We start from the raw sequence: 20,793 nt of genomic DNA on the forward strand, positions 1-20,793 counted from the left end.
GGATTCTGTTATGGAGTCAAAGCAGCAAATACAAGAGAAAAGCATAGTTCAGTATAGAGTTGTTACTGTGAATCACCTGCTCACATCTGTTATATATATCACTCTATGAAATCGAATCCTAAGAATTAAAGATGACTGGCTTTAGCACTCTGTCTTTTTGACAGGTCTGTCAAGCTTTGGATTTCTCTTGTGTGATTTGTTGAGGTTGTCTGTTGGCCAAATGTTAGAGCGATACTCTTTTTATGCATAAAGGAAGAAAACATAGAAGCAAAGTCTAAGTGCTATGCGTGCATGACGGTGAATAACTCTCCATACTCAGCTTGTTGAGATGATGTCAGATTGAATAAAAAGCCCTACATTAGGATGCTGTTGTAAGTAGCTATACCATTTACAAACCATTTCCGCTCACCATGCAAACAATGGCATAACACCAAGCCAGAATATATTGGATAAACATTTAAAAATGGCCCTTGTATTTTCAGATACTTGACGATATGTACATGATACTTGAATTTCGATACTGGAGTTTCAAATGTATGCTACCTATCAGATCTGGTAGGCCGCTTGAGGAGGCCTGTTTTATTTCCCCCCCAGGCCCCCCCTGGCCCCCCTTTGACGGTGCCACTGGTAAGCGGCATGTGAATATGTGTATATGGGATTTGTTAGTATTGATGGACACTACATAGCAGCCTCTGGCATCAGTGTGTGAATGTTGTGTGGTAAGTGTAACATGGGGTGTAAAAAGCGTTTTGAGTAGTCAAAAGACAAGAAAGAAAAGCACTATACAAGCTAAAGTCCATTTACCAAGTCCATTTATGAGGAAAATATCTGTTTTTGGTCTTAATGTGAGTGGTATTTGCTCATGATATTTAATAAATAATGTGATTTAAATAGCATCTCTTGATAAAATGATGGAAATGAATGACCCGTAAACTAGAGGTCACTGTTTTCTAAACCGAACACATCATTAATTACCTCTAGTTTCAAGTTAAAGTACATTTTAGTGCGTGGTAGAAAGGCTAATCTATAGCTCTGAAGTAGTTGATGTGTATATCATGGCCCTCTCTATAGCTGGCGCTTTACAGCTTGTTAATGGCTGAGTGTTTGTTTATGTGTGTTTAATGTCAGCTCCGGGTGGCTCCCAGAAAGTGAACAAACCGCTGACAAGCTGTCTCCTTTGTAACCGAGCACTGCCTCCCAGTGGATGGCAGGCCAGAACTTGCTCCTAATTCACGCATACAAAAGTAATTATACAATGATGATGAAAATACATTTTTTAGGACTTTCAATTTTAATTTGAGAAAAAGCAGCTCTCTGCTGTTATGACAAAAAGGTGCATGACTATGATCTAGAGCCAGAAGTGCCCTGGACAACTCAGAAATAATTACATTTAATACTAAGAGAGGAGATGCCATGTGCTCAAGTCTTTGACTCTACCGATGGACGACGTGTCTCTGGCTCCTACAGTTGTAAAAAAAATTAAGCCAAGCTACCCCGAAAAAAAGGGTGCTGGCCGGTGGAGCCATATTGACTTCCTGCACATTTTGCAAACCAAAACACACATTTAACTTTCAGGAGAAAATGCAGAGACCCTTCAGTTCAGTCGTAAGCATAAATATTCTTGTTTCAGTTTGAAGCAGATACTTATGGTTACGGATAATTCAGTTACTCTTGTGTTATATTCCTCCTCTTCTCGGCCTATCTGGTGTACACAGCACCTTTTCTAAGCAGATTTTCTAATTTGACCCATGTCTCATCTGTCAACATGGAAGATGCAGAGTTCATGAAGCTATACTGTAGTCAGTCAGTAGGGGGAGCTCAAAATGTTTCGGCTCATTTATGAAGTTGTCACGTCATCCATCACTTTATACAGTCTACGGTTCAAGTGCTCACACTTAAACCATTAACTGCAGTCCTTCATTTTGAATGTGCAACTGATTTCATGTAGAAAAATCTTGAACAAAAGCAAAAATCTTGAACAAGATAATTGCCACCCACACATTACTCCATTGGAGCACAGAAACTTACACACATCACTGTGATGAATGCAGCATACATTCCCCCCTCCCCCCACATAATAGATGTGTGTGTTTGTGTGCACGTGTGTGTGGCTTCTAACACATGCACACACATGCGGGCACGCACACACACACACACACAGGTTCATAGTCACATTGATACAGCCACACAGCGTCCTCCTTGCTTTCTAAATCAAGCTGACACTGCACTTTTATTTTTTATTTTTTTACTGGAAGTGAGGATGCACTGCATCATCTCAATCATGTTTCTCAGTACAAGATGGCTAACCCGTTGCCGTCTCCTCCTCCTCCTCTCACTCAGCATCTCCCGAGCATCTACTTTAGCCTCTGTAACACTCTCTTTCTCCTTTTTCCGACCATTCGAAAGCATCTCCATTTAGCTCTTTGTAATGTCTGTTTTTATCTCACTCCTACTCCCTACTCCCACACCAACCCTGCAAACTGCACTCATTTCCTGAAAGAAGGAGGTCACAAATATTACAGCAAAATATTGTTTTTTTGAGTAAAGCTTATATGTCTAATAATTAGACCAATTTGACCTGATCTGGCAAAAGACAATAGCCACATGTACATGAAAAGCGTTACATGTAGGAGACTACACAACAGTATGCTTTTAATTCTGTTTCTTAGCTAGCATTGACAACATAGAAAAAAAACAAAAAAACAAGGTTAGCATTACCTCGAATGAGCAAAGGAAGTAGAAAGCATGTTACTTCTGTTTGTTGTCTATGAATAGGATACATGGTAAATGAATTTAGTGGGATTGACTGGCGACTGGTCCAGTATACTCCGCCTGGATGAATGGATGAATTTATTCCTTTGTACTCAGCCCTTCGTTTGTTTAATTCGTAGAAAGACTCGGATGCGTAAACTGCTGCTCCACTAGCTTCTGTAACCTAGCATTATCATATCTCTATACTAAAAGGTACTAAACGACTCCCTAGGCAAATCAACTGTATATTTTATCATCCAGCAAATGAAAGTTTAAACATGTTTTTGTGCTTGCCAAAATAAGCTTCAGATTAGAGTCAGTTACCAGGAATAATGGCTGCACCTTGCATGCAAGCTAGCGCTAGCTGGCAGATTTTTTTCCCCTTGTTCCTCTTAGCTTACTTCCAAATGATCGTCTCTTCAGGCTCTATAAAGACCATCATGTTGACAGGCAAAATGCGAAACTCCTCGCTTTATATCCGCAGTCCACCCACTAATGGGAAACATGCCAGTAGCTATCTCCACTTCTTATATAGGCCTACAGCTTAGTTGAGGTTGTGGATGGATGGATTGGTCAACAACCAAAATGCACTTTGGCCTAAATGTGTTCTGCCCACTATTTCTTGCCACTTTTTATTTTTCACCAGGGTCAGTCAACCTCGTTCAAAAGACAAATGACTCTTGTTATTACCACTTCTGATTTGTTTCTATTGCCTTTCAGATGAACTTCAACCCAAACCTTGTTCTTACTGAATGTGTTTTTTCTGTCTAAATCCAGTCAAATAGAAAAGTCAAAGTATTTGGAATGCATTAATAGTCATAGAACATAGGCTATAGTATTGTTGTTTAATTTGAACTAGCTTACTTGTTCAGTGATGTAGAGGACAGAAAGCAGCTGGAGACTTTTCTCCATGATCTTAAGATCAGAAATGTAAAGCCAGCTTGGATTTACAGCCACCAAAGCTCTGCTTTGCACTCAGCCTTCCTCCAATGTGTTCGGCCTGCTTGCAGAGTTGATCTACTACCTTATTAGAGGAAATGGAGCATTATGTCTTTTGCGGCCGTCTTTCTTCATCCCACCATTCGAGATTTACCATTCATTTAACGATGGCAGTTTACACCCAGCGCTGCATCATATGTCATTCTGTCATGTGTGTGCTGTTGGTAGGGTCACCGCACACTCTCACTGAAAGCCAACCACACCTTCACCCCCCCCCCCCCCCCCCCCCCCCCGCTCCCATCTATTCAGCCCATTTTAAGAAAAAAAGCTGATGTTCACACAATCCAGAGCTAAATGAATGCTGCTCTCGCTGGGAGCGGCTGTTGAATGCTACCGCTGTTGGCTGAGCTGCGGCAGCAACAAACGTCTTCACCATTTTGTCAGCAGATGGATGGAGCATTGCTGGGGGGCGGTAGATGAAAGGAAGGGGTGTGAGATGGATACGTATGAGTGGCAGGTGTGTGGTGTCTTCATTTGTCAAGTCGGCCAGGTGTGTCAGCTGTGCTAGAGGGGGATGAGAAATGAAATAAGAAAAATAAATGGATAAAGTTGAGTGCAGGAAATGGAATAAAAATGGAAGGGGGGATGGGGAGGTAGAAAAAAGAAAAAGAATCAAGGAGTGGAAGGAATTGGACATAATGGGCAAGAAGAGAAAGGCCAGGAAGCAACAGAAAGGCAAAGGAACGGTAAAAGGGTGAGTGAAGGAGGGAAATGTGAAAGAAGTAGAATAGAGAAAAGGGAAGGGGAGTAGAATGCTTCATAGACTTGAACTTTTATAGCACTTTTCTGTTCTTCTGACTTTTTTGCGCTTTTTATCTGTCACATTCACCCATCCACAGCACATTCACACACTGATGGCAGAGCAGTGGGAACATTTTTTGGGGGGTTTCAGTGTCTTACCCAAGGACACTTCATCATATGAATACATATGACTGTCACTGTGACTCTGTACCACAGACACCGTAAGAAAGGAAGATAGAAAAGAAAAATAATGTGAGGAGAGCAAAGGGACAGGAAGATAGATGATCTGCACTGATTCCCCATTGGAGGAAATGAACAACAGCTCAAACAGCAGCAAGGAAAAGGAAATGGATAGACAGTGATACATAGGAAATAAAAACACTAACAATAACAGCAACAAAAAATAGTATTGATTTTATTAATTAGAGGAAGATAAAATCGTACTATGATATAATTTTGTGTTTATGTTTATGTGACGTTTATGAGAATATGTTGGTAACGGCTCGGAAGGAAGTTTGAAGAATTGCACAATTATTTTAAATAAATGGTATGATATCCATATTTATATTTTATCTTAATGCAATGGCTTAAGAAAGTCTAAATGCATCAGTGCAGTTTGCTTCAGTTCCCTCTGCTGTCATTGTCATTGAGTGGTGACACACACTCTATTTTTCTTACTTTGTCAAGCACACACACACACACACAACAACACACACATGCACACACTGCTTTGTTCCCCTTTTCTCAGTGGTTGTTTTCTGTGGTTTGGTTACCATGGAGAAGCACATTTTTAGGCAAGAAGGAGGTTGACATAATTTCATGAGAGAGATGGCACTGCATATTCTCAACACACATGCACTCATGCACACACATGCATACACACACACCTCGCCTACAGGCAGTCGCCTACGGCACACTCCGTCTTCTAGGCAAGAAGGTTTCAGAAATGTCCTCTATACATACTGAACACATACATGCACACACACAAACTCATTCTCACGGCACACAGCGCTCCACAGCGTGCAGCGAGGCAGAGAGATGAACTCGAGCTGACACCAGAGTGGGGCTGCCTCTGGACGGAGTGACTTGATTGGTTGGCTTAGCTGGCTGAGGGTCTGACATCACACTCCGGCTCGTCCAGCAGCGGGCACCACTGAGAATACATGTGCCACACACGTTATAGGGTGGAGCTTCTGCCTCTTATGTACATGAACACACACACACACACACACACACACACACACACACACACACACACACACACACACACACACACACACACACACACACACACACACACACACACACACATACACACAATCAGTTCACACATAATTAATTCCCCCTGTGATATCTTTCAGGCTATCCAGGAAAACAGAGCACAATCACTCCAATGAAGGATTATATGTATAATACCCTTTGTGCGTGTGTGTGTGTGGGTGCGTGCGTGTGTGCCCATGTGGTATCTAACTTCTTCATTGTTTTCTACCCCCCCCATCTGTGCTGTATGCTCTAAAGCACATATCAAACGCATGGAGCTGTGCCATTATAAAATGTGATTCTGCATTTGTTTGGTGTAATAACACACACAGCCTCTTGTTCCACATGATGTTTGTTCTTCTATATGAAGTTCTCACTCAAGGATTAAGCTTGTGGATTACAGCATTTACTCCACTAACGGCTTCTAGAAAAGCATCCTATAGAAACACACTGGTCATCAGAGTAACACACAGAAATGATGGGTTGCAAAAATGTTACAGTCCTGCAGATGGTACAAACGTTTAGTAAGAAAGACAATTTAGCCCTTTTAAAAAAAAATATGGGTAAAATAGCAATACAAATCTCTTTGTTTCAGCATAATTATGTTTTGCATGGTTGGGTTTTCGTCTACATTTAAACTATTGTATGGCAATGATTTACTATCTGTAAATGGATCAGTTTAGATTCTATCCGGTGCAATGTTTACTCTTCACTCTATCAGTTAAAGTTATGTTAAATCTTTTTAAATCAGTTGCTCTGAGCTTTTGATATCCCTTACTGAGAAATAGGGTTATAACATTTTGCACAATATTTTAATGATTTCAGGACACACAGTTTATCAGAAATGCCTGACTGCTTACATCTCAGATGAGATCCCATGAGATGTTCATTCTAAACATACAAAAATCACATGTGTTTCACTAGTATAGTTTTAGTGTATGACATTTTTGCAACATCAGCTTGGCCTTGAGTTATTTTAATCCATGGTATAAACATGCTTTACCTGCATTAACTATGGATATGAAACCTACATTTTCTTTACGGATTTTACATAAATGTACATAAGAAAAATAGTTTTAAATTGTGCAGTTCATGTAGATGAGGAAGCTGATACTTTATTTCCCACCATGCAATGGGGAAAAAAGACTGAAGGGGGTTGGTGCTTCTTCTGGTCTTAATTTGAAACCTGTATAGTTGTGCCTGAGGGGGGGGTTATAAGATGGAAATTCTGATTTGTGAGCTGGTATTGTCAGCTGATGATGGGTTGAATAATGGTGAGGAGCCGAAGGGGATTACTGCCCACTGCTAATCTGTTGCCCCTCCGTTGAGGTAAAGAGGTGGAGAAAGTCAGGGGGAGAGAGAGAGAGAGAGAGAGAGAGAAAGAGAGAGAGAGAGAGAGAGAGAGAGAGAGAGAGAGAGAGAGAGGTATTTTGCAGCTGGATGTCTGCCGGACAGCTGTGGGCCGTGCGGGCTGCTGATTTACTTTAGATTAGTCTGGACGTGCGCCAACTGGGATTCAATCAGGCCATGATGAATGTGCTTTGGAGCTCTGAAGGCTAAATGCTAACCGCTAACTGTGTGCTAACAGTCCCACTGACCGTCAAGGAGGAACATTTTTGGCGGTTTCTTGAGTTCCCAGTGGTGGTTTTGTTTTTAACTTTAGCCAAGGTTGTGCAGAGTGGAATACAAGAGACGATTGTGTTTTTTTCTTCTTCTATGCTCTGGATTTATTTTAGTGAAAATAAAGCGCTGGGATTATATACGGAGGGAGATAAATCCTGTTTTTGTGCTGCTGAAGTGAGGTGATATTCAGTAGCCATGGCTCCATGTGAGTATCTGATGCCTCTCCATGGATTTCATATAGTATGAGAAGTAATACAATTCAATAATGCCTTCTGTATGTGGCTCTGTTCATCAATCCTACTTTACAGTCGTTCATTTCTAATAGCTAAATGACAGTAAATCATTACCAGCATGATGAGCAGTGCACTGAAGAGGATGGCTTTGTTCCTTTTCTTTTGGATGGAAGAAATATACATTTATTTGGTACAATATTATTTAGGGCTTCTCCATATTTGTTTTTATATTATTTTTTATTTTGAAATAATTTGTATTAGAAGTCAAAAAGGTTGCAGTGCTAGCATCAGAGCAGAGGTGAACCATGACTTCTAAAGCGCCTATAGTTTTTGTAGAAAGCAAAACAGAACTTCAACTTCGCCTTTACCATTTGTCTTCTCAGATTATAAACATTTTGAAATGGTAATGTATCATACTAGCCATATGGAAACACTCTGATATCTTAAAAAGCTGTTGCATAGGTTAGAGACAGGAAGCATATGGGGCAATATAAAAATTAATGTGAGGTGTTCAATGTTTTTGAGAGTTATTAGATTAAACAAATCCCATGAAGTTTACAGCGTTTCATTCCTGCGATGCAAGGCTGTATGTTCAAAAGAATAAATTGTGTCAGTTGAATGTTGACGATCCTGCAGCTTTATGGGTCCAAGCATGCCTATCCACTATGTGTTTAATAGTTTTCTTTCATGCTTCTGAGCCCACCATGCAAACCCTTTTGTCTCTCCCCCTTCCTGTAGGTGATGTGGGTATGCAACCTGTGCCGTAAACAGCAGGAGATTCTCACCAAATCAGGAGAATGGTTTTCTGGATCAGGGGTGCGGCCTGGGAGCCTGGGCACCTCCTTAAACAACCTAGCCAGAGGAGGTGAGGCTCAACGAGACGGGAAACTACTCCGCTCCAGATCCCAAGCCCCGTCCTCTGGCAACCCAGGGCCGCAAGACGGGACACAGCCACCCTCTGGCGTCACTGCTGCCAAGGGTGCTGACAACATGCCCGGCACACGGTCACAAAGCGAGCCACCTAAAGAAAAGTAAGCATAAAGATACACACACTGAACGCATGTTGCAGATACTGCAGGATGTTTCACATGTACAACTCATGCCCTTTTATTTATTGAAGAATTTTGAGATCAAGAACTGTATTTATTAAAAACTGAGAAAGCGGAGACAGGCTAAAGCTCCTGTTGTTTTTTAATCCCTTCGGATAAAAAATAGATCTGTGTCTGTGCTAGTTAAACCAATGGAGAAGCTAGGTCACAGATATGTGTCTTAAGTTCTTTGATTTATTTTGGATATTGCATTCATCTAAAGTGACGAAAGGACATTTCTCTACAAAAAAAACTTGTCTCCAATCTTGTTTTTAACAAATCCTTCAAACCTGTCTTTAGACTACATGATGCATTCTTATATTAATGCTCCTCTTATTCAGGAAAAGGCCAGTGTCCCTCCATGAACAAAATGGTAAGGGAGGAACGGGGCGGGGAAGTGGCCGCAGAGCTGCCGGGAAGCTGCCGTCTCAGTCGTCCCTGGATGAGAGGGTGATGTCCGGGGACAAAGGAGAGAGGCGGTTAGTAGACGGACGGAGGCTGGAGAAGATCCATTCTCAGGACTACGAGGAAGGGCAGGAGAACTTTGGTTTTTCAGAAACCCAACGGAGACGCCCGGAGGACGAAGAGCAGAGAGAACGCAAGCGCCGCGAGGAGGAGTTTCAGAATCGTTACCGTAGCGACCCCAACCTGGCACGGTACCCAGTAAAACCACAGAAAGAGGAGCAGGAGATGCGCATGCATGCCAAGGTGTCCAAGGTCCGCCATGAAAGACGACATAGTGATTTGGCGATCAATGAGGTGGGACTGGGACCTGAAGGAGGCAGTGCAGGGGAGGTGCCTGAGAACCGACTGGCAAGGAGGGCTGGAGGTAGGGAGGGAGACCGCAAAGCCGGTTTGGAGAACCACAGAGCCTACTCTGTGGAAAGGACCGTGGGGGTTGGAGGGGGAGCTCCACCAGCCGGAGGTGGAGTGAGATCAGGACCTCAACCTGGGGCGCCGGTGCCTCCAGATTGGGGTCCTAACAAAGGCCGCCTGGATCCCGGCACAACACGGACACCAAGGGACAAGAGTGGGGAGAACCTGCTGAGGAAGGACTCTCAGAGCTCGGACCAGTCGGAGTCTTTGCGGCCGCCCCCTCCGCGGACGTACAAGAGCAAGCGCGGAGTCAACAAGAGGCAGATGTCCATCAGCAGCTCAGAAGAGGAGGGTGGCTCCACGCCTGAGTACACCAGCTGTGAGGACGTGGACATGGAAAGCGTCAGTGAGAAAGGTCAGTCAGACAGATGTGTTCACTCCACTAGCTTACTTAGCTAAATATAGCCAAAGTTGCATACCTTGCACGGTCTGCTGTCATCCTTTTCCTTGCGTTAAAACACTGTTCCTTAAAGTTACCGCTTAAGCTAGCTTGAATTCTTAGTTGTTTTTTTCTAAACCATCAGAAGTTGTGAACAGCCAACTCCTTGATCTGAACATGTGATCCTCAGTCCGTCTCATCACTGACAGGAACACTTCCAGATTTTTGCCTGTACCAGCCACTGTGTACCAAGTGTGGGCGGAGTTAAAACACATCTGAAAGATTTGATGGCTAATTGTCGCAGATGACACTCTTGAGAATTTGAGAGATCTGAATTAAATTATTTGATAAACGATCAGATGTATTTACCGAATTGTTGAGGTTGTGAAGATGAAAGATGGTCCCAAAGATTCAATGACCATATAACAGCTGAGTAAAAATAAGAACATCATAATCCTACCATAGATCTATTTTTCTCTTCAAACACTTCATGGAACTGGCCTCCAAAATAGCTTTGGTAGTAGATTTACCATAATGCTCAAAAAAAAGGGCTAGGATATATTTGCTCCTGGGATTATTCTAATACCGGCACATTCTAATTTGGGACTTCAAAAACTTTACATTATATGACAGGATGAAGCACCCACCCAGTACACAGTGCATCACAATCCCTGTGTGTCATCTACACCTCTATGCTGTGGCTAAAACCTCACTGCTCTCAGGACAGCTCTCATTTATTTGGAGAGTCCCTGTGATTTAGGCCAGCAGATTTGTGGAATTAGGCCAGTGGCTTGCATGCTACGTAATACTTAAGAATCATCCAGCTGCGTCAACCAACCGTGGACCGCTAGCTTAAACCTAGCATGATGCTGTTTGCACACTGAAGAGTTATCGCTCTAGATCCTATTGTATGTTTGCAGCTCAGAGTAATTCTTGAGAATACTAAAAGCAGCATGTTAGTGTTAGTTTGAGGGGCGGTAGGTAGAGTTAGCTGTGCTCTAGCAGTTTATAAGGGGATTGATCCAGATGTTTTAATCCAGATTACTATAACTCAGGAACTGGTAATGAGGAGATGGTGTGGATTGAGTTTATTAGCTGTTTTAAACATTCTTTGGCAAGCTGGGCCTCAACCTGATGTCTGCCTATACTCTCATTTATGGCATGAAGCAAGTTAGTTAAATTTAGCAGTAAGTTTAGTTTCCATGGTAACACAAGGTCTAGTATTCCCGCTTTTAAAAAAAAAAAAAAAAAGCATTCTTTTTAAAGTTATGGTGTTATGCTTCAGTGTTTGCTGAGCAGTGATAGTTCGATGTGACAGTTTGGGCAAGAGAAGCTTTGATGTCAAGATGGTCTTGGTGTTACTGCAGGTTAATGTTACATGATAAACAATGTTATGTGTCTGCAATGAAAAAGGCTCTTTGGTAAAGACAGATGGCTTCATAATTTAAAGAGCTTTGTTCGGCTGTTACTAATGCTCAAGTTAATAAATGACAAGAACACAAAAAGAGGATTTCATCACATTCTCCACAGTGTTCTCATTAGTTCTAGGTTCCATTGGTGCCTTTATTGGCACTTTATCTTCTTTTGCTGTCTTTCTTTGGCACAGGGCTGAGAATAAAAAAAACAACAACAATTGCTTTGGTCTGTTTTAATCAGAACTCCTTATTAGAAACAGAATGCCTTTCTTTGTCATTGCACAGCTGAGCGACACAATTGGGTGCTTTCCTAATTGGCACATAGAATAAAAAAAAACAAAAAAACATTTAAAATAAAAAAATTGACCAATAGAATAACAATGAAATATAACTAACTATAAAAAGAAGTCAATATTGCACATTCCATAGACCAATCTTTTAAGTCACTTGTCATTGCACGCCTTTCATCTCAATGTTAATATAGCACATTTTTTAATACATTTGAAATTGAGTTGAGTTCTCTGATGGCATGGGGATAGAAACTGTCGGAGAAAATCTTAGTGTGTCATGAATCTGATGTTATGTTTTTAGTCCAGTGTTCAAATCTGACTTTGTAGACGTCTTCAAGGAAATGTAATAGTAAGTTTGTGATCTTCTGTACTTAGTTTATGACCGTTTGCAGAGCTTTTTCTCTTAGCTGGCAATACTACACCATATGGATTATGCTTTTGTTTGAGCAGCGATAGGACACAAGCATCTGCCGAGATTGGTTGGTTCTTCTCAATGCCCTCAGTACTGTATGTAGAGATGCTGCTTTGCCTTCTTTGCCAGTTGTTTTTTTCAGTCCATGTGAGGTTCTGGTAGATGTGTGTGACTAAAACTTAAAGGTTGTCACTCTCTCCACCATCCCTCATCTAGTTAGAGGGGCACGTTTTTTGTTTTGTTCTGTTTCCTGAAGTTGATGATAAGCACATTCGTTTTTGAAGTGTAAAGCGGAAGTTTGTTGAGATTGCATCATTCTGAGTGTACGTCCTCCCTGTAGGCAGAGTCATCATCATTTGACAGTGCTGTCATTGGCAAACTTGTGTGCTGTAAGCGTATAGACAAGAGGGCTTAGTACACAATTCTGTGGTGCACCAGTGTTGATTGTAAGATGTTCAGTAATTCTTACTTTCACTTTTTCAATTTTAAAGTAATAGTTTACATGCAGATTCCAGAGTAGTTCATTTTATGCCATAATATGTCCCTTTGCTTACAACATTACAACCTGTATATTGCGCCATAACACATGTATCGTGATATCCACTGGTTTAAGTTGAAGCGAAGACTTTTCCAACCATTTGCATAATCAACAGTTATGGAGCAACAACAGTTTTCATTTGGAGTTGTTCATATTGCCATCAAAATCAAATGTTTTATGCTTTTAAGTTCTTCTTATTGTCTTTGCTATTTCCTGAGGGATGTGTCTGCTTTCTTGCCAAATGCTCCTGTGTTTTATCTGGTAGTGATTGACTTGTTAAAACGGTTTGTCAAAAAAATAAAAAAAGTTTAATTGCAGAGTCAAAGCACGATGAAAATATAAGAAATGGGCTTGCAGCTGCAGTCTTTCCAACATGGCAGGTGATCTTAAGGAATCTAAAGCTGTGAGCCCCCCAAGGTCCCTGGACCTTTGGAAAGTACTACCTCCAGAGCAGGGTCTTTCTCCCCAGAACTAAATGTAGATCCTGGTTCCTGCGGTCGGAATGCCAATAGTTCTTCAAAAGGTCCCCATTTCCGGTTGAAAGTTTCTGCGATCGAAAAAGGGGCTTATGGCTCAGATTACAAGCTTTTATTTTTTTTTCATTGCAAAGCAGACATGATGAATAAGAGAATGTTGTTATGTAATTTTCATGCAAAACAGTAGATTATACATTTAAAGAGTCCCCATAGAAGGATTATGTTGACAGAATTGACTCTTTTGTTTCCTATAGATGAACTGCATCCCATCAGATATAAGTGTATATCACAGATTGAGGTTTTAATGATGTGGCAGCTTTAGAGTAAAACGGGAGAAGGGAGTGATTCAAAGTAATTGTGTTTCTTCCTTGGTGTAAAGAAATACATAAAGGTGATAATGGAGAGAGGAAATAGAAAGGGGAAGTCTGGTTTTGGGATGACACCATGTCCCAGATTGTTGCCCAATAGCCACTGCCTGTGTATGTGTGTGTATGTGCGTGTGTGTTTGTGTGTATTATTAACATTAATTACTTAGAAGTCCCCATAGAATCAGCATGAAACCATCTTTTGTACTTTCCCTGTCTGAATGTTTTAGTGCAGCTAGTGGTGATGTGGAGAGGGACATAAACAGGACCCTGTATTGGGATGGCACTGGACTGGTTTGTATTCTGGCTGATCTGCCGTTTCTTGTTAAGGTCATCACCTAAATGATTATTGCTTTTTTAAACAGACTCATTTTCTTTCTCCAAAAATAGGAAACAATTCAAACAGTATTTGATAATATGTAATACTTTAAAGTGTAATGTCAATTTTGGAAACACATTCCTCTTCCAGTGTTTCCCCTACCAATATATTAGGGGGGGCGGCCTGCCCAATGGCACCCCCCGCGCCCCTTGATGGTCAAGTTCATTTTTATTTTCTATATAGCACCAGATCACTACAGAAGTCATAAGGATACCTTTCCTATAGAACAGGTCTATACCTCCTCCTTTTATTAAACAAACTTAATAGCCTTATGTTAAATATCTTATTTACACAACGGCAAGTTGAATTCAGACTTTTCTGGGCATGTCTCTCTCTCTGCCGTTACTCTGCGGATGCGCTGTTAGCATGCTGCAATCAGGGGTGCTCAGACAATGAGAGATGCATTCAGGTGCGCTCAGAAACGGGAGTTGCAGGAACAACTCACAGGACCCCATCCCTGCCCCCCCAGAGCTCTAAACCTAGGGGAGTCAGCTGGCTAAAGTTAACTTCATGCAAGCCAATGGTACAAAGGCGTCTTGTTTCACTTTCATACTTCCAAAAGTCTTCATACAGTCTTAATTGTCTTATAATCACAGTATAATGTTATGTTATTATTTATTCAGTCTGTCAATCTGAGGCCTGGTCCTCAAGTTACACACAATGTGCTTCAGAATAGGCCTTGTTTAGTGGCAAAATCAATTTTGTGATACATTTTAACTTCTGGACCTAACACCATGACATTGCACTAACAACAATCAGGTATGTTATAGGGATACATTTGTATACTATCATGGCAGTTAGCGCTCTGTAAAATCAATAAACGTTTCCATTAGTTGCGTAAGTTCATTCTGTTTTTTTTTTTTTTTTTTACAGTTTTCCAAAGTGGTCTGACCTTACCCATAACTGCTGTGCCTAATCTATACTCTGCTAGCATCTTGACATCTACCTTACACCTACTTGAACTAAACTGCTAACCTATCAGCTAAACAAATCCAGTAACAAGTTGGTATACTTTTTTTAAAGTTATTTTTTGGGCCTTCTTGCCTTTATCGCTTAAGACAGCTGAAGAGAGACAGGAAGTGTCTGGAGGAGAGTGTAGAGGAGGATATGCAGCAAAGGGCCGAGGTCGGATTTGAACCCACCACGACTGCTGCAACGAAGACTTTGTACATGGGGCACAGGACATCACCACTAGGCTATCCTGCGCCCCACATGCTGGTATATTTTTAAATTGCAATCACACATTATTGATTCAATGTTTCTCTATTTGAACAAGCTAACCTGAAAGTACATTTAGAAATATCGCATTACCTTTTCAGGTTCAATGCTTGATATTCATAGGCCGGCCACTTTGTCTTTTGACTCAGTGCTGGAAGATCAAAGCCAATGTGACTCAGAGGCGAGTGCGTCGAGGACTGTAGCCTTCGTTTGAAGCAGGACACCCGCCCTCCTGAGTTCAACTGCAGCACAGGGTTTCTGGTGTTTTTAATGGTTCAGCATAGGTTGGACCTTAAAGTTAAGTTAAAATTATACAGAAAAATACACAACATATTTTATTGTGGCAGAAGCGAGCCTTAATCAGTTTAGAGGGAGTTCAAGACGTGGTGATGTAAGGCATTTTATATGCAATATTGGAGGGATTTTGTTAAGCTTGTGCATTTCAGAGACTAAAATTGTAGAGTGAGTGCTCTATGACCCATACAAACCCCTACACAAATTCACACACACACACACACACACACACACACACACACACACACACACACACACACACACACACAAACACCATTTATCAAGAACAATACCATGTTAATTCCTGCAGAGAGCTGATCCTTTGATCTAGCATCAGTTAGAAGAGCAGCTCAGATAATCTGACTCAGCAAGTTCAAACTGCAGAGTCAGCTTTTTATTTTCTCAAGCATCCTCAGTGGATTTTTTTGATTTGAGATAAGCAGCACTCGAGTCATGTCTACTGAGACTTTTTTTTTAATCACCCATCCTGGTTGACCTGTCAGAGCAGTTGTTTTCTATTTTAGTTTCCCACTGAATATCTCTAAAGATGTTTTTAATGAACAGAAGTCAAGTTTCATAATCATTACAAAACCTGAAATCTCTTTTCAAATTCTTTACTTCTTTTTTGCCAAAAACTTCAATTGAATCAACATTTCCTTTACCCTCGCACTAAGAATGATGAGACTCCTTACCCCTCCCCCATCTGGTGGTTGTTTTATTCCTGTGGTGGAAAAGTGGCCGTGAACATTACAGGCTGCTCTGGTCGGATGATGCTGGGCCAGTTAGTTCTTCTACTTGGGCCGACCATCTGTCAGTGTTAATGAGAGCTGGGAAACTATGACAGTGACTGGTGTCTTTATCTCTGCCAGGCTCTGGCAAGAATTTATTTTGACTTGCCAACATACAGTGAAGTGAATCAGTTTGTTTATGAATGAAGTTGTTTTTATCAGCTGTTTTCAAATGAACATTACAACACTAAAGATAAGCTCAGCAATGTGAGGTTGTAAATTCCAATCAGGGAACATCAGTCGTTTAAATAACTCTGTATAATTCATGTCATATTTTAAGAGCCTCTAAAATCATGAAAGATATTTTATTTTCCTAAAAACTTCACACATAACATGTGTAGATTATATCAATAGATCTGAGTAATGAGTATTCCTTAAATTCTCTGGTATCTCAGCTACACCTTACTCTTCTACAAGGCTCCACCTTTGATTGTTGATTTGTCAGGCAATCCAAATAAGAATGAACATAAAACAAAACCCTCAACTTTTATTCTCCTCTAGAAGTATTTAGAATAATGTACGTACAAACTGACAAAACTTAAAATACACATAAGTGTCTGTCCTTCGAACTGAAAAATGTAAAGACTATTTTTAGAGAATCTTCAAAGTAACAAATCTACAGTCTTTCAGTTTATTAGAGCCCGATCGACTTTTCTGCAGATATGCGCAGATATTACTAGATGTATTCACCACTCAAATAGCATTTCATTATATAGTTTATAATATCTTTTCCAAAGGTGTTTGATAACTGCATTTCAGGGATCAACTCAATAAATGTGTATATAGATAGATAGATATATACTTTATTGATCCCGAGGGACATTCTATATAAATATGTATATCTATCTATCTTTACGGATCGAACATAGATATTGCAGGTATCTAACTTTTTCTCCACCTAACATTGATATTGGTATAAGCCCAAAAAATCCCATGTCTTCATCACCAGCTATTTTAAAAATTTCATGTCACAGTTTGGCAACATTTTGATCTCCTCCAAAAGGATGACACCCTCTGGTATTCTCATACTTTTTGTGAGTGACATGTACATCAGGTTGGGATCAAAGATGGAAACAAAAAGAAATAAGAGGTCAGTCTTGAAGATAACGGACTACTTTTATTAAATGATAATGATTCCTAATTTAACATGATTTGAAAGAAGGGACTAAGACCATTAAGTCATTAGAAAATGTTTACTGAGGTAATTCATCTACTAAGCAGTAGGGTCTTTTTTTTTCAACTCACTTCAATACAATCTGAATTCTTATTGCAATCAGTGGAATCAGAATAAGGGTCAATATTAATAGGAAAGATAGGCCCCAAAACTGTGTCTGAGTCTGTTTGTCATTTCATTTGAAGATTAACCCATACTTGTATTTAATTCATAGAAAATAAACTACACCATATAATGTACAGTTGCTAAACATGCAAGAATCATTTGTCCTTAGTACAGACAGAGAAGCATAACTAACTTCCCTCCTTTTTCATTTTCTCCATACAGGTGACTGGGATTGTCATTCTCTAGATCCTACAGTTTGGCATGTAAGTTAAAGCAAACACAACAGATTCATGACAGGATGGGCTATGTTATGCCCTTATAATTACTCATAAAGCTTCATGAACAAATGGTTTAACACTTATTGCCATTTTCTTTCAACCATTTTTGTTCTCTGTTTGTTCATACAATGCCTCACAACTTCTTCTGCAGCATCCAGTTACGTGGCAGCCATCCAAGGAGGGTGACCACCTAATCGGACGAATCACTCTAAGCAAGAGGTCAGCCATGCCGCGGGAGGCTGGCTCGCTCCTTGGCCTAAAAGTAAGCAGGAAGGAAATCACATTTGGACCAGGATCGCTCTTAGCTTTAAATAATGTGTACATATTTGTATGTAGTGCTGTACATGTACACACACAGCATGTTGAATATTGCCTGTTGAACAATAACTGAATCCAGCATGTACCTCTGATCCTATCCTTTGTCTTTTGTCTCCAAAATGCGCAGGTGGTTGGAGGGAAGATGACAGAGATAGGGAGACTCGGGGCCTTTATCACAAAAGTTAAGAAGGGCAGCCTGGCAGATGTCGTGGGACACCTACGAGCAGGTATAAATCCAATAAGAATGCCTTTTCAGGAGCTACTTTACTTTTATCTGTACTTGTTTTATAATGGTGATAGTTTATTTTTCTATCAAATGTACAGTAAGTCAGTACTGTAATTCAGTTAGAGCAACAATATTGTTCTTAAAAAAGTTAACTTAAACTTAACTTCATGCGATAATGGGAGTAAAATTGAGCAAAGAACTTGAAGCTTGCTGGCTTCCTATCTTCTACTTGAATACAAATGGATTATTTTAAAATGTTATAAAGGAAGGATTGAATTGCTTTTAGTTTCTTTAAGCTTTGTTTGGTCAATGTGTCACATTAGAGCAGGAGTTTGATTCTTAAGAAAAAAAACGAGAACAGATTATAGCCAACATTATTTGATCTTGTTGAAAAAGGAACATTCGTGGGCTAAATCGGAAGACACATTCTCCATGCAATGGTGCACCATTCAATGTTAGTTTTCAGATGTTAGTCAGCAGCTGCTAAAGCAAACCCTATTTATTTCCACTTATACATCAGAACAAATGTTGTTTTCGTCCCTGGGATTCCCATTTTAATGAGAAGTTCAAAATTGAGCTGGATGGATGGATGGATGAATGGATGGATTGGTGGGGATGGGTGGATTGATGGATGGATGGATGAATGGATGGATTGGTGGATGCATGGATGGATGGATTGGTGGGGATGGATGAATGGATGGATGGGTGGGGATGGATGGATGGATAGATGGATGGATGAATGGATGGATTGGTGGGGATGGATGGATGAATGGATGGATTGGTGGATGGATGGATGGATGGATGGATGGATGGATGAATGGATGGATGGATGAATGGATGGATTGGTGGATGGATGGATGGATGGATTGGTGGGTGCATGGATGGATGGATTGATGGGGATGGATGGATGGATTGATGGGGATGGATGGATGGATTGGTGGGGATGGATGGGTGGATGAATGGATGGATTGGTGGATGGATGGATGGATTGGTGGATGCATGCCTAGATGGATGGATTGGTGGGGATGGATGGATGGATTGGTGGGGATGGCTGGATGGATTGGTGGGGATGGATGGATTGATGGGGATGGATGGATGCATGGATGAATGGATGGATTGGTGGGGATAGATGGCTGGATGAATGAATGGATTGGTGGATGGATGGATTGTTGAATGCATGGATGGACGGATGGATGGATGGATTGGTGGATGGATGGATTGATGGATTGGTGGGGATGGATGGATGGGTGGATGGATGGATGGATTGGTGGATGGATGGATGGATTGGTGGGGATGGATGGATGGGTGGATTAAAGATGTAATCTATGTGTCGACCATCTTGGTTCCAGGGGATGAAGTGCTGCAGTGGAACGGGAAGTCGTTGCCTGGACTAACAAAGAAAGAAGTTTACAACATTATCCTTGAATCCAAGGCTGAACCTCAAGTGGAAATTGTTGTGTCAAGACCTATAGGGTAAACTTAATGTTGTTAACAATGGATTAATATTACTAAAGTGCTCAAGTAATTGTATTGACTTTCTGACAGATGCTTTCGATATGTCTCCTTCCTTTATCTAAAAGCTCTATCCACCGAATTATGTCCAAAAACTTCTTGAGAAAAGTGTATAGAGCATATCAGTAAGTAGAGTTGGTTTATAGGTGGAGCCCCTTCATGAAAATTTTCCCTGAAATCTTAAGATCCAAGAGAAAACCATCCTCCTCTTCCCTACAAACCATCGTGTTTGAGATGTCGATGTGTATTACATCAACTGCTTGCTTTTTTCCCCGCCGTGCAACTGTTGGTTGCCATGAGCCTTTTACTCATTCATTTTTTTTAAAGATGAATGTACACCTGTCTTTACATTGCAAGCATCTTGATGTAGATTCAATACCTTGGAAACTGAGGAATTCACTGACTTTCTTGACCTTTTTACAGAGACATCCCAAGAATCCCAGAGTCATCCCACCCTCCTCTAGAATCAAGTAAGTTTTAATAGGAGGAGCTTTCTTATCTTTCTTATTAAGAATTGTTGAACTGATTTTTGCCTGTTGTCACGTGGGCAATGTGTCTGACGCTGATACCTTTGGATTGAGCAGCCTACCAATGGAAATGAAGATAAAGATGTAGACTGTCTCATTGTGATTGGCAGAGAAATTCATGGTCAGAGGCCTCTGACTGCGTACGCATGGTCACTTTTTGTAACCAGCCAGGATATCAGAGCAACCAGCAGCGCTTCACCCACCAATCTAAGTGAACGACCAGGCAAATACAGGAGATCTGTTAAATATTTGGGGTGAAGGCCATTTAAAGCATTTAAAGTATTCAATACAATCTTTAAATCAATTTGTTTAAACAGGCAGCCAGTGTGAGCTGGCAAGAACAGGAGTGATGTGCATATATTTGTTGGTGCCGGTTATCCTCTGTGTTCCATAGAAATCAGTGTTTTTACTAATGGAGTCATTGGAGGAAGCTCTGAGTGATACTGGTTAAAATTACATTACAATAATCTAAAAAAAAAGATAAAAGCATGAAGTACTTTGTGTAAAGAGAGTGAGATGGAGGATCTT

At 40.7% G+C, this 20,793-nt stretch overlaps 1 protein-coding gene across 13 annotated transcripts in view; it reads left to right on the plus strand.

Moving 5' to 3' along the window:
* Positions 1-20,793, plus strand: part of rims1b (regulating synaptic membrane exocytosis 1b) — a 91,224-nt gene that overhangs the window by 35,160 nt on the left and 35,271 nt on the right. For 12 of the 13 annotated variants that reach the window (XM_065965393.1, XM_065965429.1, XM_020652311.3 and 9 more), the window contains 7 exons: positions 8,346-8,638; positions 9,037-9,926; positions 17,627-17,667; positions 17,834-17,944; positions 18,128-18,227; positions 19,576-19,699; positions 20,162-20,208. In XM_065965393.1, the coding sequence (XP_065821465.1) occupies positions 8,346-8,638; positions 9,037-9,926; positions 17,627-17,667; positions 17,834-17,944; positions 18,128-18,227; positions 19,576-19,699; positions 20,162-20,208 (1,606 nt within the window). Of the gene's footprint in view, positions 1-6,978; positions 7,580-8,345; positions 8,639-9,036; positions 9,927-17,626; positions 17,668-17,833; positions 17,945-18,127; positions 18,228-19,575; positions 19,700-20,161; positions 20,209-20,793 lie in introns of those variants that run through there. The other variant, XM_065965711.1, reaches the window with a different exon arrangement.

This window comes from Labrus bergylta, chromosome 1, assembly GCF_963930695.1.
Source record: "Labrus bergylta chromosome 1, fLabBer1.1, whole genome shotgun sequence".
NCBI lineage: Eukaryota > Metazoa > Chordata > Actinopteri > Labriformes > Labridae > Labrus > Labrus bergylta.